The sequence below is a fragment of the Oenanthe melanoleuca genome, chromosome 19, assembly GCF_029582105.1.
Source record: "Oenanthe melanoleuca isolate GR-GAL-2019-014 chromosome 19, OMel1.0, whole genome shotgun sequence".
NCBI classification, from domain to species: domain Eukaryota; kingdom Metazoa; phylum Chordata; class Aves; order Passeriformes; family Muscicapidae; genus Oenanthe; species Oenanthe melanoleuca.
This window is the reverse complement of record NC_079352.1, coordinates 10,156,484-10,173,390: the sequence shown is the minus strand read 5'-3', so window position 1 is coordinate 10,173,390 and position 16,907 is coordinate 10,156,484. Positions and strand designations below refer to the sequence as shown.

The following is a 16,907-nucleotide window of genomic DNA, read 5'->3' as shown; positions in this document are numbered from 1 at the left end:
ATCTCACCCACTGCTGCTGCTCCCCAGGGAATTACAAGAGAGGAACTGCCTGTTCATTCTGCCTTTGGTTGTGACTACTTCGTCATTAGTAAAACATGCTGAAAATGTGACTTCCTCTGCCATGAGACCTATTGAACCTTTTCACAGAAGTCTAAGCAACTTCCTCTTGTATTTCAATAGAAGACAAGCTCACAGGAAGAACAGTTCTTCTCATATTTCTGGGAATTCCTCTAGTAAAAACACCTATTGAAGAAGGAACGATGCAGAGGAACAAAGGGAAATGGAGGTGGGGGATTCACTCATCCATAAGTCTATGGTTTATTATAAACAAAACTATGAATCCACAGCACAGAACCACTTTTACTTCCTCTTTTGCCTCATTTAGCAATGGCAACAAAAGCTCTCTGCAGAGTTTCCTAATGAGCCAAATCTGCACAGAACCTCTGCATTCAAGAGTTTCACATTAGAAAATAATCTCAATTTGCTCATCATGCTGAACAAAACAGGCTCTGTCTAGGATCATCCTATCCAGCATCCAAAGGTGCTTAGCTACCCACTTTCATTTGGAAATGCAGACATGAGACAGTAGAGAGGGATCCATCTGCTCACTGGCATACTGGGAAGGGTGGCACTCCCTGGACTGTCCCGATAGATTAACTTTCCCCAGAAAGGGGAAAGAGCAAAGAACAGGGTAAGGAAGACATAACCTCGTGCCAGCCCAAGGAAGTGCAAAGGACAGCAGGGAGGGATATGAGTTGCTCATTGTCACATCCCAGCCCTGGCATCCACTCCCCGTGGATCTGCATCCAGCCTGTGCTGGCTGCCTGCCGGTAACATGGCATTCCCTCTGGCAGCTGCCTGCAATATGTCTCCAGGCTGCCCTATAATGAGCACAGTACCTTGGATGCTGGGAGCTACTGGCTCCCCGAGGAACACTCAGTGGTATGAGTCAGCCACAGGCATCAGAAAGGACGTGACCAATTCTTCAGGCCAAAGCAGGCCTGTTCATTCAGATCTTCTAATCATGTATTGTCTCAAAGTCCTACAGAGGTTTCCCTGCAGCCCCTGCTCCTCTCTACATCCATCAAATCTCAGCCTGAGGCAGCTCCACTAATTACCCATTCTTGCACCAAGACTCATCCCTCACCTTCAGCAAGCAGCAAAGCTCTTCTCCAACACAGTTCTTTGTGCTCCTAACCAGCTGTGGGACACAAACAAAGGATCTGCTCTTCCTGGGTGGTAATCCCCAGTATCACCACATCACACAAAAACAGCCAGCATCCCTGTGGAATGTTTATGGCAAAGATGAACTGTGCCCAGGTCACCCCTCTGAAAGATGCTGCCCCCAAACACCCCCTGGTGTTCTCACCAGGCACAGTGAACACCCACTCCAAGAACCCCAAGTGCCAGGAGGAGCAGAAGTGGAACTGTCACAAAGCAAAGCTGCTGCAGCAACAGCTTTGCTGAAGGGACGGTTTCCCCGCAGGAGGAGCCGTTGACGTGGCTCTGAGGGATGGTGCAATCCAGCAAAGCTGCAGGGAATGTCTGGGACCCACTCTTGGGTCCCCTTGGGGATTTCTGCACCCACTCTGCTGCCTGGGAGTCTCCCACCACAGCCCCTTCCCTCACCACAGCAGTTCTAAAGAGAAGATCCTCTATTCTTGCCACTCTGTGCCCTTTAGGATGCACCACAGGTTCAACACCCCCCAGGAAACAGGGACTTCACAGCACAAACAAGCCGTTCTTGGAAATCATGGGACTTTCTCTTCCCATAGGCAGCTATGTCTCAATATGAAAGCTCAGGGCACAGTGATAACATTCAGAGGCCAATGCAATTTCACCTGAGTTTTGCCTGAGTTAAGAGGCAGCAAGGCCCTGAGCAGGCCAGCAGTGTGGGAGCTGGAGTGGGAACAGGAAGGATATGGTTATCCTGGGTATAATAAAACTCCCTCAATGTAGCAACAAAATTACTTTATAAAGGCACTGTATCCTATGAGCTGTAGCATCAACCAAGACTGGCAGTGTCAGAGCTGGCATCAGTACCAAAATTCCCAATCAGCTGCTTACCAATAAGCTCAGCTAGGCTACAGCTTCTTTGGGAAGTGCCACTGCTGACCTCAGCTCTTGTCCATCTCCGTGGACAAGGTGTTATTCCCTCTTTCTGCAGAAGGGAAAGGGGCAGTGGGCAGAGCCCCTGGCACTTCATGGAAACCTGGTCTAGAGGAGATACTTCCTTGCTGCAAGCAAGACGAGAATTCTCATTGCCCAGACTCTCTCTCACTGTATCCACTTCCCCTGGTTGGGTTTGCACACTCATCCATGGCTTCAAGATACCACCTGGTTGTCAAAGGAGGTGTGCAGACACAAGAAGCCTTCTTTTCCTAGAGAAGTTACCTCTTGTGAATGGGTGGATATGAAAAGCACAAGCCAGGACTTCCTGACAGAAATACTAAGCACTGGCACTTTCCAGGAGCAGCAGCTCTCCCCTCCACAGCAAGCAGGTGATGAAGAGTCCAGTGCAGGTGAGACAGACGTTTGCAGAGGACTGAAAAGAACCAGGCACATTGTTTAGGAGCACAAAGGATCCAAACACACAGAAGGAAAAGCTGATACCCCAGAAAGAGGAGTCAGAGTTAATCCCTCTGCAGGGTTCTCAGCCATCCTGCTGTCCACTGGGATTGGAGGGAAGTGGCTGCCCTGGAGCACACAGACAGACACTCATCACACCAGAAGTCAGCAGCAGTTCCACAAGTCACAAGCTTTTAAAAAATAAAGCAGTACTGAACTATAGCATCAAAGGAAATAAATCCCTCATACAGAGGACATAAGTGTCAGGCTGTAAGAAACCTTGAAGCAGCACTGGAGAGGGAATGTACAGCTCACAAGAGTCCAGACCTACTCAAGGCCACAGGAAAGTTGACAAGAGGATACAAACCATGAACTGTACTTTAGCACAGCCTGAGAAAAGTTTAACACCCCAGGTCACTGGGAATGTACTGCAGACACAGCATCCTCAGTGGCAGATAAAGCAGCTTGAAAAACATCTCTGGTGTTTCCAGAGAAGCTCACCAACTCCCACTTTGCTGTGTTTCTTCCCACCAAACCCCCAAATACCTCACAGCTGTTCTTCCCCATCCAAACACCGACTCTGTCCTGGCACATACAGGCTAGTCCATCCCACATCCAACTTCAGCCTCTCTGGGCCTTGTGCCTGAAAAGACTCATTTCTACTGCCCCAAGCCTGAACTCCAGGGTAGCACAGGCTTTTTGGCCTGTGTCCAGATGCCATGGGCTTGCTCCAAAGTTTTCAGCAAGAACAGAACATTTTAGCCTTTGGGAAGTTCACTCTGCCATTTGGAAAGGAAGGCAGAAGGCAGTTGCAGCCCAGACCTGGGGGAGGCAGGAAGGGGGTGCTGTGTGGCTGGAAAGCAGAAGAGATAATAAGCCCAAACAATGCTGACTGGGGTGAGAAGCAACAATTTCAGGGTTCCTCACATCCTCCTAAAGCTCCTCCTGAGCACCCCAGGTCACGAGGCACCTACAGGGTGATGAAGCTGCCAGGTGGTGCTGGCAGACAAGCTGAGCTGCAGGGAGCACAGGCACGACCCAGGCTGCAGGCTGGCAGCCAGCCACACTCTCCCAGGGTACCCTCGGTGAGAGGTTCTCCAAACTGGGTGTAGGTGCTTCATAAATGAGATTCCAAACAGGACAACGCCTGCTCTTGCTCCCATTAAAACAGTGAAACAGACCCCACCTGGCTCTGTCACACTGGTGGCCCTGAGTGCTACATGCTAGGCATGCTTCTGCAATAAGGAGACTTCTGCTAAGTCCTTTGAAAGATTTAAAAAAAAAAAATTTATTGTGAATCCAGGCAGCACAGTTGAAACAACAGAGACAATTGAATAGATTCATGCTGGATTGCCACAAGGCACTCATCCACTCAGGGGAAGCTGTCAACTTCAACAAGTTTCTAGTATAAAACAAACCAACAAAACCCTTTGAAGCTTCCAGAAGGAACAATGAAAACTGCAGCCTTCACTGGCTTGGAGTGTTCCTCAGCTTCAGCAGGGACCATCAGGGAAAGGCTGGCAGAGCCCAAGCAATTGAACTGACTGTAGAGTAGAAATGCTTTGAGGGTCCTTACCATAAAGCTGTCAGTCACAGGCAATGCCATGTCCAAGCACATTCTGAGAACAATTCCACAATTTCATTTTGCAGTGAAGAACTGGTCAGGTTGGAAAAGGAACAAGGACTCTGCTTCCCAGCCAGTACTGTTCTGACAGCATGAAACAGCAGAAAGCCGAGCTCCAGAGAAAACCCCACTGCAATTCTGGGCTTAAGTTCAGCTACAAGACTTTGCCCCCGAGCAGATAAGTTGTGAGCCGTGTCTACCTCTGTCCCTGCTGCCAGCACAGGCTCTTCTGAAGTGGGGAGGAGCTGACAGTGGTCAGCAGCCTCAGCAAGTCCCCAGATTTGGCTCTTGCTCCATCTCAGGCAGAGGTACCAAATATGTCGGCTATATTTTGCTACCAGAACATTCCCACCTGTCTTATTTGTAGCAAACCCCATTCCCAAGGCTTAGGAAAACTTCAATTCTAACTGTCATGCTTGCTGTGAACACTGTGCCTATCTCTGCACAGATAGTCTGATGGTGGGATCAGACCCACATCCTTGCAAGAGACAGCACAGTCTGTACCCCAGGAAAATAAATGCAGTTTCTGTCCCCCAGGAAAATAAATGCAGTTTCTGTCCCCCAGGAAAATAAATGTTGGCAAAAGCAGAACTCCCATGCGTGGCCAGGCCAGCCGACCTTCCCGGGTGTGCAGTGCCTGAGATCAGCTGTATCACACACACTGCTGAGCAAACACTCCACCTAGAAGTGAAGCAATAGGATCCATGAGGGAAGGCAGATCAGGAATGCTTTCCATCAGAGACTAAAGGGAATAAAGTGCCTACAAATGCTCACAACATAAAAGGAAACCTCAGAGGCCAGAGATTTGATACATCTTGAAACAGAATATACTGACACATAACTCTCCTTTCTTGGGATAGGCCCTGGGCAGGCATCTCCCTCTCGAAGACGAAATTTGAGGGCATCTCGCAACTGAGAAAGAGCAACACAAAGTAATAAGTAACAACAAAGGCCTTACCACTGTTAAGAGTGGGATCTGCTAGTTTAATTCTGCTCATGCTCTGTCCCACTGGTGACCTCTGTCTGGAAAGGCCGAGGCTGCTCCCAGACCACCCCCCGCCCCACAGATCACTGCAAAATGACATTGCAAAACACACCCTATGAAAACTATCCCCACAGTTCAATTCCCACCCCTCTGGGAAGGGGCTCCTCCAGCTCTGAGGCAAACCCAGGTGTGTCAGAGTGACCAGAGGTTGCACATCAAACCTCAGCACGTGTGTTAGAATCTCTCAGCAGCCCAGGATTGACCAAATTAGGGAGAAAGGAAGGAAAGTTGGAAGGAAATAGGTAATGGGGAATGTGTGTAACTCAAAGAGGACTCCAAGAGCTCAGGCTTTGAGACAAGGGTGCCCCACTACCAGCACAGGCATCCTGGCAGGAACACAGGCTCATTTCAAACACGATTCAGCCACTGAACATGTTTCAGTATCATTTCAGCTCACATTCCCAGAAACGAGCCCTTTTCCCAGTGCTGCACTGCCATATCCAGCAGCACAGTGCACTGCTGCTGCCAGAGCCTCCCAGTCAATCCCCTCTCTGAGGCTCTGGCAGTTTCCTCCCAGGCAGAAATTCAGCATCTCAAGGGAAAGCATCTTCTTTTCCTTGGATTCTGCTCCAGGCCGCAAGGTGTGGATGCAGTTGTACTCATTGCTTTGAACAGGACAGGGGCCAAATCACCCTGGAAAGTAGGCCTGAGCAGGCATTTGCTATTTATAAGCTAATCATCTGATCCCTCCAGAGGGAAATCCTATCCTTTGGGGCTGTTGGGAGTGCATGGAACTGCGGGAGCATCAGGGAAAACAGAAGGCAAGCGATTACATTGACCAGGAGCTTGCTCCAAGTGACCAGACAAAATTCCTCCCTGCTCCATCACAGCCCCAGCATCCTTCTGAAGAACAGGCCAGGGATTACAAGCAGGGATTAATCTGTTATGCTAATTTTCTAAGAGCAAAGTAATTTTTTTAATAGCTCTCATCTCCATTCATCATTATCTAAAAAGGACCCTGATCTAGTTCTGCAAAGAGCAACAAGTCTCACAGTAATAGCCCACTTGAAATCCAAAAACACATGGGAAACTGGCTGGCTGGAGCTGCCTCAGAAAGAGAAAGGTATGAGCTTTCATAACTCTTTGATAATTATTAATTCCTTAAGGGAGCATGCCTGTCCTGGGAAGTTGAGTGTGATGTGCAAGTATGCAACACTGATTTCTTTCCTTCTGTTCACATTTCTCTCTGATAAAAATAACCTGGGTTAGATGACTCTGCAGGATTTTCCTGTGAAACAATGCTCAGTCATTTTCAACACCACTGCACACACTCAGTGCAACCACATACACTCCAAAACCATCTCAGTTCTCTCTACCCTTTCTTTTCCTCACCTACCAAAGTATTACTGAGAACAACCCTCTCCCTCCACTGACAGTAGCCTCTGAAACAAACTGGAGACAGCAAAGAGGAATTGAAATAGTTCTGCCTCAAACAGCACAGACTAAAACCACGTCTCTTGGAGGAGGAGGTCCAGTTCCCAGAGGAATCCTCACAAACAGGGCAGACTAGAGTCATCCAGGCCTGGCACCTGCCTCCAGGTGAGCAAAGCTCAGTGAGACTCAGGCACCAGGCCAAGGAAAGGCGTCTCACATCATCCTTGCGCTCCCCCAGCACTGGCACAAGGGAGACTTTGAGAAGCCCCATGTAAACAAAAAACAAAAGCAGGCCAGTGCATATTTGGCAGATTGAGATCACAATAAAAGCTGGCACAGCAGCATTCTCCAAAGTCTCTGTGGCAAGATCTGCCCCTAAAGCTTCCCTTGATTTGGGTTTTAGGTTTGGCATTTCTTTCTTTTAACTTGTTACAACCAAATCTGACAGGTCAGTTACACTGTTGTTGAGACAGATGGGCTGGAAGGACCCTCCCACAAAACCCACAGCAGTGACGCCTCTGAGGAAATGTCCCAGTCAAGGCTCTCTCAGAAAAATTAAATAACTGTCACAGCCAGATAAACAGATTCCTGAGAATGCTGCAAAGAAAAGGGGAACCCAGATGTTCCTAGAAATTTATAAGTGAAATTGTTACATTTATTTCCCAGTTTACTTATACGCCCATCTTCCAGCAAACCCCCTGAAAGACAGCACAGCCACCTCACAGACCCCCAAACAGATTAGACCCAAAACTCCTGGGGCTGTGAGCTCAGCTGCTTTTATTTAAAACAAAGAAAAATATGAAACCTCCTTGTAAAAGTTGGCAGCCAATACAAAGTCATCACTGACTTTGGAAAGTTTGTTCTGATGCTTGCATCTCTGTCACCTAAAGATATACATTTTGGCTTCCATGCACACATATTCTGACTAGCCAGACTGAATTGCCAGTGTCCAGCCTCTGTTCTCCACAAGCAGACAGAGACTGGCCAGATCTTCTTTCAAGTTCTTGCTGGAGGAAGCAGATGGGAGCTCTCTCAGCACCACATGGCAGCTTTTTTCACCTTTAATCCCACTTCATACATCTCCAAATTCTGCCCAGCTTTCCATCAGCTTTGAACCACACACAAGCACCAAGTCTGGGCACAGCAGTTTTTGCACCAGTATGGGAGGTGAGTTAACACTACTCCTCCTCAGTGAGGTACCAAAGACCACCTCCAGCCCAGCTTCCTGTGTTCAATAGTTTTTCCCAGGCAAAAATTCCTGCTTTCCAGAACAGATCCCACTTCTCCCTCCCTTGTTTCTCTGTTTCCATTTCAGACTCTTCCTGAAGTTTGCTTTCTCTGGTAAAACATGTGTGGTCTCCCCAAAGTCCAGTGCCAAACTAACCAGGCCACAGTGTCAGATTCTCATTTCCCATTTTCTACTCAGCTCTCTGAGTTGCTCATGCAGTTCCTCAGCTTTCAGCTGTCAGCTTCTTTCAAGTCATTGCCAAAAATCACTGTCATGATCCTTATGAGATAGTTAACATAACATGCCAAATAACGTTCTAGGAACCCCAATTTAATATGCATTATTTTGAGTTCATCCCACTTCAGTTAATTCAGCAGGAAACTCGCAAAGGCATCACATTAGCTGCTTTAGGGAAGCCAACGTTTACAACACAGCTGAGGGGGTTCTATATAAATGTCAAACCTGCGTCACCATCTCCACACCAAACTTCAGCCACCCGCAGTTCCAAACCAGCACAGAACCAGCTCCTACCCAACACGGAGGAGAGGCACCTGCTCCAAACACAGCCGTGTGGTCTCCAGGGGGGCACCGGGCAAACCCCACCGCATGCGAAAAAGAACCAGCTCGGTGCCGCTACTCCGGATCTCTGTGGCACAGGAATCTCCAGCCGCCAGGCACTTCAGGCGGGATCTGCACGGCCCCAGCGCTGCCGGACAGGAGAGGGAGGCGAGCCGCGCCCGCAGCCGCGGCCCGGGGAAGGGCTCAGGCCCCGCGGCAGGGCCGGCCCCGGCGAGAGCCCCGCGCCCCGTCGCTCGGTCTGAGTGCGACCCCGCCTCCGCCCGCCTGCAACACCGCGGAACCTCCGATGCAGCCCGGCCCGGGCCCGGGCCGCAGGGCCGCCGCCGCCTCAGCGCTGCTGCCACCGGGCGGTGCCGCCCCTCACGGACAGGCCCCGGGGAGGCCGCGCTCACGGGGCGGCGGGGAGAAGGAACGGGGCCGCAGCGGGCGGCGGCCCGAGGAGCGGCGCTGGGTGCCCGGGCAGCGAGGGGGGAGCGGGGGCGGAGAGTCCCGGGCAGCCCCGGCCTCACCTGTCCCGGCGGGTCCCGCCCGGCTCCGGCCGCGCCGCTCCCGCCTCTGCCGCGTGCAGCTCCCGCCCGGCCCGCGCGCCCCGGCCAATCAGCGCCCGGCACGGCCGGCGCCACAGGCCAATCAGCGGAGAGAACGCGTCCCCGCCCAGCGCCACCGGCTGCCAGGCCGCTCCCACCCGCCCTCCCGCCAGGCCTATCCCGTGACACGAGAGGGGGCGGCGCCCGGCGCCCGACGGCCAATGAGAAATCACAGCGCGTCCTGCCGCAGCCAATGGGCGGCCGCACAGCGCTGCCCCTCAGGCGGGGTGGGCGGGCGGGCGGCGGGAACGGGGAGTGGCTGGGCTGTCCCGTCACGTGACCTCCCGGTGACAGGGACGCCGCGCCCCCGCCTCGGGCCCGAGGGTACCGGAGCCTGATGGGCCGTGATGGGCCTCGGTCCCCGAACAGCCCCTGGGCGACGGTGCGGGCCAGGCCCGCGGTCTGCGGAAGAGATCGTGATGCCTCCCCGTTCTATCAGCCCGCTCAGCTTCGGGCAGCTGCTGCTGCTTCTCTCTGTCTGGATGTGCCTCCCCCGGGGCTGGATGGCCTCTGCACCTCGCCTCGTCCCTGCGTTTCCCGATCCTTGGCTTTACTTTTCCCCTTCACCTCCTCAGCCTGCCCTGAGAACAGCCCCTCTAGTGTAGTTAGGGGGCAATCTCAGCCTTTCTTCCAGCCCAGGTTTTACGTTCCAGGATCCTGCGGGCTTCATCACAGAGTAGTTGAAACTGGAAGGGACGTGTGTAGATCACCCAGTCCAACCCCCCTGCGAAGGCAGGGTCACCCAGAGCAGGTGACAGGAACGCGTCCGGGTGGGTTTGGAATGTTTCTAGAGAGGGACACTCCATGCCCTCCCTGGGCAGTTCCAGTGCTCCCAGCTGCCAGCACGAGGTGCTGCTGCCCGAGGCAGTGTCTCTGCATCCTGGAAAGGATGAGCTGAGCCCAGCCCCAGACAGGTTTGAAGGGTTTGAGGGTGTGGACAAAGCGATGTTGGTCCTCGACAGAGGAAAACCATCCCTGCCTGATGCCAGCTGTGAGTGGAGCTGTTCCGGGCCTGGCTCTGAGATGTGCAGGAGGGAGCTTTGTCCCGCAGATGCTGAATCTTTGCAAACGCATTGCTTCGGGCGATTTCTCTGGGAAAAATATGTGGGAAAAGGGGGAAGTGGGTGATGGCAGGAAAAGCCTCTGGGCTGGAAAATGAAGGTGTGAGCAGCACTCTGGGTTGGCAATACGGCAGAGGGAGCGGGTAGAGAGGTGATGGGAAGGAGGCAGCACCTGGAGGGAGTGGTGGGGCAGCTGGAGCTATGGCGTGGGGCAGATGGTGTCATCCTGAAGAGCAGCTGCTCCAGAATGTGCAGAAAGAGTTTGTGGAGCATGTGAGCAACCCACTGATCTCTGAGATGATGGACAACCTGCTGACCCAAAGCGTTCTGAGCCTTGGTTAGGTAGAAGAGGTGCAGGATCAATGCAGGATGCACGTGGATAAGGCTTGGCTCCTCGAACATTGTACTCCAGAAAGGACACCAAGGCAAGCCAGATCTTCACTGACAGCCTCAGGATGGTGGAGCAGCTGGGTGTGGGCCGACTCAGGTGAGAGATGAAGGGCCGTGGTCTGCTCCTGGCCAGAACCTCTGGTGGGATGCTGAAGCAGGGTTCAGCCCTGGGGAGTGTCTGAGGCTCAAAGGCAAGGGGCAGTTGGATATCACTGCACTGAGACCCCCTTGCCACCTTGTGCTGTGATGACAGAGCTCTCGGGGGTGGCTGTCCCCCGTGAGCCTGAACAGGGGCCCCCAAGGAGCCCTGCCCTGCAACAGCCCCTCTTGCTGCAGGCACTTCCCAGTGTGACTGAGGGGCTTTCTGCTTGCAGGGCCCTGTGCTGTGCCACTGGCCTTTCCTGACACTGAGGTGCTCCCTTAGCGCCCGTTGGCATCCAGGATCCAGCAGTGCTCCCCAGTGAGTACTGCGACATCAGGGACAGAGAAGGAGCCCACGTGCTGTGGGCAGAGTAGATGAGAGGAGGGCTGGAGCATAGTCCAGCCATCCTGATGAAGCAGGCAAGGGGTGAGGGAAGCCAGGGGCCTGGTGGCCAAGCAGCAGGAATCATAGAATCAGTTAGATTGGAAAAGACCTTTGAGGTCATTGAGTCCAGCCTTTACTGCAGGGAACCCCAGTGCCGGGGTACACGGCTGTTCAGGACACCCGCAGGTTCCCCTTGGCAGCACCAGGGCCAGAGCTTTGTGACTGCCTTCCCTGCGCCTCCCTGGAGGCGGGGCTCCCGTCCCCCCCGCCCGGATCTGCCTGCACTCCTCCAGCCGATTTTATTTCTCCCGCTTCTCCTGCTGAGTCTCAGGTGGCTCCAAGCCATGCCAGCATGGCAGCTGGGAGGAGAGGAGAGGCTTGAGAAAACATTCACATCACTTGTGTCTTCCCTAGGATGCCTTGTCCTTTTTCCATGCTGTTGGTCAGATGTGCCAAATAGAGTAATCTTAGAGAAGATACCCCAGGCTCCTGGTCTGGCACTCAGCACTAATCACTATTGCAGAGAGGGACACCAGTGAAGTCACACTTGATGTCTCCTGTAACCCCAGATACCATGTCCAGCAGGTCATCAACAGGCTCTATTCCCACCCAAGGCCTGATAGAACAGTTTTGAAACCATACCTGCAACAACCACATAGAAGTCTTCCTAAAGGTGGGCTTTGTGATTGACTGCAGTTGTGCCAAGGATCAGACATCCTGCTTGGAGCAGAGCTCAGGCCAGGACAGGTCATTTCTTGGCAGGCCCCTTGGGAGCAGGCTGTCAAAAAGGGGTCTGGTTTTGCCTGGGGAGTCAGCTGGATCTCTGGAGGCATCAGCACCCTGATACTTGATGGGCACAGAGCCCAGTGAGTTGGTGCCAGCCCATGGCATCACTTGTGCCACCAGACACATGCCTGGACATGCCTCTGGGATGTCTCTTGATTCCCTCCTGTTATGAATACATGGCATGTTGTTGGCTCTTTGCAAGTATTGGGATAAATGCTATATATATATAATGTTAAAATAGCATTTCTATATGGATATAGTTTTGGTTAATAGAAAAAGTTAGATATAAGTTTTTTAGAGATAGTCTGCTTAAACTACCTGTTTAGTCAAAGATAACAGCCCGTGAACATGTGATGGGTACCCCTGCAGCTGACAAGACAATTATCAACACTCACCGGCTGGACCACCACCCAAATTCAAACGAGTAAGGTGAAGAATAAAACCACAAGAAACACGCATGCTCTAAAAAGGCGGACCAAAGGAGTGGCCATGCTAAACAGTTCCCAGAAACAGTTGACTATGCATGAAGGTCTATGAATATGTAACAAATGGATGGCTTGTAAACCGTATTTAAAGGGGTGTTGCGGAAGCAGCGGTGTGCTCTCGGCAGCATGCCAAGCACCCGGCCGTTTTAACCCTTTGCTTTATGTATGTCTCCTATTGTCTTTTTATTAAACCTTTTAATTCTCCCAAAACAGTGAACCGTGTTTTTCACACCTCCCATGCAGGAAACAGACCTGTTCTCACTCTCCCTGCTGTCTCTCTCACCCCAGGTCCGACAATGCTTCCCTATGCTTCCTCAGCAGAGGCCATCACAAGAATGGACTACAGTGTTCTGGAAGCTCTACCTCTTCTCAGGCCACTGATTTCCTGCCATGGTGGAACTCTTCACCTCACATCTTGTAGCTGCCTTTTGTCTGTGCCCCAAACCTGGTTGGTATCTGGCCAGCAGGAAGGAGTGGGGAGAAATCCCCCACCGTTCCTGGGCTCCAGAGCTCATGGCTTGGTCCAAAGGTCTTGTGTGTTGATAGCTGGGGCCAGACCCCACCCCTAGCTGGCTGGTGGCAACCAAAGAACTCATTTCAGTAGCTTGTGACTCTGGAGCTTATTGGTTTTTCATGGGAAAAAAACACACAGAGAGCAAAAATGTTTGAAATTGAGGATAATATAGCAGAAAACTCAAGGCCCATGCATCTCAGCTCCTGGGAGAACGAAAAAAAGGGGAAAGGGAAGGGAAAGGGAAGGGAAATGGAAGGGAAAGGGAAGGGACAAGAACACCTCTGCAGAAACACAGCAAATCTCCAAAGCAGTCCCTGGTGCCTGCTCTGCTAGGCAACTACAGCCAGACCTCGAATAAAACATCCTCAGTCTTTTCTCTCCCTCCCTTTTGGTGCCTCCAGACAACCCCAAATTAAGCAAACTCATCCCAAGAAGCAGCAGATACCTGGCTCTGGAGCAGCAAAAGCAGAGACAGTTGGTGTCTCTCTCTATTGTCCGCACACAGAGTGTGTCCCCAGTTGTAACAGATATGTGTGTCAGCCTCATAGTCACTCCTGCCCTGTCCCCAGCTTTACCAGTTGTCCAATAAAGGGATTTTTGCAGCAGACACTCTGCTCCTCTGCCTCCAGCCCATGGTGGGTGGGTGTTATGCTGCACTGGGAGGATGCAGAGCAGGTGGGAGGGGAGAAATTGTTGGGAGCTGAGGGACCAAGTGACACCTGCCTTTGGGACAGCCTAGGCAGACATGCCCCTTGCTTGGGAAGCAGATTCCCCAATCCCCAATCCTTACACTGCCCCAGGCATAGAGCAAGGATGCAATTTCCTCTGGGAGCCAAGAAAAGTCCTCAAACCTGTGTCTCACATGCACTGCTCCCACAGCAGGTCACATTAGGGCACAGTCCAGCTGTCGCTTCCCACCAGTGTCCCTGCTGCCAACCGAGAACCCCCTCCTACTCTCCCCACACATGCCCTGCCCTCCATGGCCACATCCAACCCCAGTTCTGCCTTGACACAGATTCAGCTTTATTGCTTGTTCTGCAAAGTCACAGCCAGATCCATGAAAGGGTCTGGCAACAGGAAAACAAGAGGACTCTCCTCCCCGCTCCATGCCTGACAGCCCTGTGCTGGCAGTACAGTGCCCTGAGCCAGTGCCATCCCATGTCCCTGTGAGGTGGCAGGAGATCTCAGCAGGATGCAGGGGCCTCTCTGCTCTGGCTGCAGGAGAACCAGGATGGGAGAAGGTCTTGAGGCAGGATCAGACTGCACTGAGGACAGCCAGTCCCAGCTGACACCATCCACAGAGCCTGAGCCCTGTGTCACTGCCCAGAGCTCCTCAGGATCCACATGGTCCTTGCAGAAAGCCTGGTCCCCAGTGCTACATCTATGGCAGGAAACTGAGGACAGCAGTGATGAAATCTTCAAATTTATCCTGATGGACTATGTGGCCTGCACCTTTAATGTACTGGATCTCTGCCTTGGGGAAGAGGCGTTGGATCTCTGGGTAGTCTCTGGAGCTGCAGGACAAGGGAACATGCCATGATCAGAGTTCCTTCCTGGTATCTTACCTCACCCTTCCCAAGCAGAGGACGATCCCAGGTATGACTTTCTCCCTACCAGGAAAGCCCAAGGGGCCCCCAAATTCCCCCTCACTCCAGTGTGTCGATGTCACTGGCTGCTGGAGGAACAGTCCTTGCTCAGGACCTTCCCCATCCCAGGGGCTCCTCCCACCCTCAGCAGCTGCAAAGAGCACAAAAGGTCAAACCACAGACCTGGAACCGCTTCTCTCCAGTCTCACCTGATATAGGGCGAGTCGGACCCTCCCAAAAAGAGTGCAGGACCAGGATAGGGCTTGTGGAAGAGAGGGAAGTTCATGATATCTGCCAGGTGCTGGGAAATGGCCTCCAGGTTCACCCGCCACACGTAGCGGCCCTCCACCTCCACCAGGTTGGTGAGGAGGAACTGTCTCAGCTGTGGGAGCTGCCATGGAAGGGGATCATGTGCTCTTCGGTAAGAGCAACAAAGGAGGATGTCCTGGCACCCTCCATCCTCCCCCATCTCCCATGGGATTTCCTACCTTGACCACGGGCTGCAGCTGGTCATCTGCCAGCTGGCGTGCTGCGGAGCGGGACAGCCCTGCCGGGACCTTCACCTCCTTCATGGCTGAGATGTAGGCAGAGAATTCAGACACGGGGGCAGTTGAGCTAGGACCAATGTCTACGGAGATGAGGCGCTCCACCAGATCTGGCTGGAGACACAAGCAGAGCAGATCAGATGCCAGGATTTCCCAAGATCTCCCCAGTGGAGTGGGCACAGGGCTCCAATCCCAGTCAGATTCCCTGGAGGCTCTTAGCTCCCTCCTGTTTCAGCAGAGACCTCCATGTGCCCTTCCCAGAGTCCTTGTGCTTGGCACAGATCTCCAAGCTCCCTCACAATCGGTGCTGGAGGGACAGGGCAGAGCATGGGCTGGTGGACATAGATTTGCTCCTGCTCCAGTAGCCTGCCTCCCAGCTCTGTGTGGGACAGCACCCATCCTGATACAGACAAGTCCCTGTGGAGCTGGGGGCAAGGCTGGCATCGGCGAATGCTCTCAGAAGGTGCCATCCCCTTCCTAAAGCCCCCCCCTTGGAACTCCCTGAGCCTGTGACCCCACTCCCATCCCCATGCCTGCTGACCCGCTGCAAGGCCAGCGTCATGGCCGTCTTGCCCCCCATGCTGTGTCCTACGAGGATGCACTTGGTGATGCCCAGGCGGCTCAGGAGGTGCTGCACATCCAGACTCATCGCTTCATACGTCATCATGGGGCTGTGGGGGCTGCTGCCGTGGTTCCGGGCATCCACTGTCAGCACCTGCCTGGGCAGGGGCAGCATGTCACCCCAGGCACTGCCCACCATGACCCCAGACCTCTCCCTGTGTGCTGCACCTCCCCTCAGCCCCTGGGTCTCACCTTGCCGCTACCACGGCGCACCAGTGTCTTGGCCACTGTCTTGAAGTTGCCCTGGCTGCCAAAGAGCCCGTGGAGCAAGACAAGGGGTGGCCGATCCCTGCGACCCTCCAGCTCCTCATGGGCCAGGGGCACTGCACTGCAGGGAGACAGTCATGGGATATGGCCAGAGGTGCAGGGAGGAAGTGAGCCCTGCCCCTCTGCCCAGCCCTGGTGAGGCATATTTGGCATGCTGTGAACAGCTCTGGATCCTCAGCACAGCAGGCACAGGGAGCTCCTGCAGCAGGGCCAGCACGGGCTGTGAGGATGAGGAGGGCCTGGAGCATCTCAGTGCCCAGGAAAGGCTGAGGGAGCTGGGGCTGCTCAGGCTGGAGAGGAGCCCCAGCTGAGAGGGACCCTCAGCCCTGGGTGTCCCTGTGTGCAGGGAGGGGCAGAGCAGGGCCCAGGCTCTGCTCCAGGGCCCAGCAGTGGCACCAGAGCCACGGGCAGGGACTGAGCCCAGCAGCTGCCCCTGCACAGGAGGCACAACTTGTGCCCTGGGCAGTGCCCAGCCCTGAGCAGGTGCCCAGGGAGGGGCTGGAGTGTCCCTCAGTAGGGATATTCCAGAGCCACATGGACACAGTGCTGTGTCCTGTGCTCTGGGATGGCCCTGCCTGAGCAGGGAGGTGGCACCAGGGACCCTCTGTGCTCCTCCAGCCTGGCCCAGCCTGGGGTTCCATGAGAGCGCGCCCAGGGCTGGGCCAAGGGCAGAGGGGAGGGGGCGCGGCTGGGGCACTGCCAAACCCGCCCGCCGCCCGTGAGGGGACCCCCCGTGCAGGGGTCGTGGCTTGAGCGAGGCGGGGCCAACCCTTGTGACGGCCACGCCCCTGCTCGTCGGATTCCTCCCCCGGGACCGTTTCCACCGCCCCCGCCCCGCCCCGCGCGCGGCCGGGCCCTTACGTGGCCACGGAGCGGGCGGCGGCGGCGGCGGGCTGCGGGCGAGAGCGCGGGAGGGGCGGCGGGGCGGGGGCGCGGGGCAGCCGGCGGAGCACCATGGCGGCGGCGGCGGCGGCGGCGTGCGGGCCGTGACGCGACGTGCGCGGGCGGCCCCGCCCCTGCCCCGCCCAACGGCGGCGAGCGCCCCCGCGCGGCAGGGGGGCGTCAGCGCGCACGGGGAGGGTCACGGGGGCGCCCGGTCACTGCTGCCCCCGCGGGCACCG

At 54.3% G+C, this 16,907-nt stretch overlaps 2 protein-coding genes across 8 annotated transcripts in view; both read right to left on the bottom strand.

The window, feature by feature from the left end:
- MTMR4 (myotubularin related protein 4) overlaps positions 1–9,003 on the bottom strand; it is a 56,518-nt gene extending 47,515 nt beyond the window's left edge. Inside the window, exon 1 of one of the 3 annotated variants that reach the window (XM_056506524.1) lies at positions 8,928–9,003. The gene's annotated coding sequence lies outside the window, so the exon portion shown is untranslated. Of the gene's footprint in view, positions 1–4,144; positions 4,278–8,370; positions 8,861–8,927 lie in introns of those variants that run through there. The other 2 variants (XM_056506523.1, XM_056506525.1) reach the window with 2 other exon arrangements.
- Positions 9,004–13,766: 4,763 nt separating this feature from the next.
- On the bottom strand, positions 13,767–16,797 carry ABHD11 (abhydrolase domain containing 11). Of its 5 annotated transcripts, none has more exons than XM_056506554.1 (6): positions 16,648–16,797; positions 15,712–15,847; positions 15,440–15,613; positions 14,842–15,012; positions 14,563–14,744; positions 13,767–14,281 (listed from the first exon to the last, which is right to left on the bottom strand). In XM_056506554.1, the coding sequence occupies exons 1-6, from the start codon at positions 16,740–16,742 to the stop codon at positions 14,149–14,151; spliced, it is 891 nt and encodes a 296-aa protein (XP_056362529.1). In that variant the 5' UTR covers positions 16,743–16,797; the 3' UTR covers positions 13,767–14,148. The 5 variants fall into 5 exon arrangements, with proteins under 5 accessions (XP_056362529.1, XP_056362532.1, XP_056362533.1 ...); XM_056506557.1 differs by having other exon boundaries at positions 15,440–15,617; positions 16,648–16,788; XM_056506558.1 differs by having other exon boundaries at positions 15,712–15,842; positions 16,648–16,785.
- Positions 16,798–16,907: the final 110 nt, after the last annotated feature.

Excerpts from the sequence above, each read along its gene's own strand:
- ABHD11 (XM_056506554.1), bottom strand. The coding sequence starts at position 16,742 with ATGGTGCTCCGCCGGCTGCCCCGCGCCCCCGCCCCGCCGCCCCTCCCG. Across the intron at positions 15,614-15,711 it reads TGCGCCGTGGTAGCGGCAAG|GTGCTGACAGTGGATGCCCG; the intron begins GTGAGACCCAGG and ends CTGCCCAGGCAG. Across the intron at positions 14,745-14,841 it reads AGCTGCAGCCCGTGGTCAAG|CTCCCACAGCTGAGACAGTT; the intron begins GTAGGAAATCCC and ends CTTCCATGGCAG.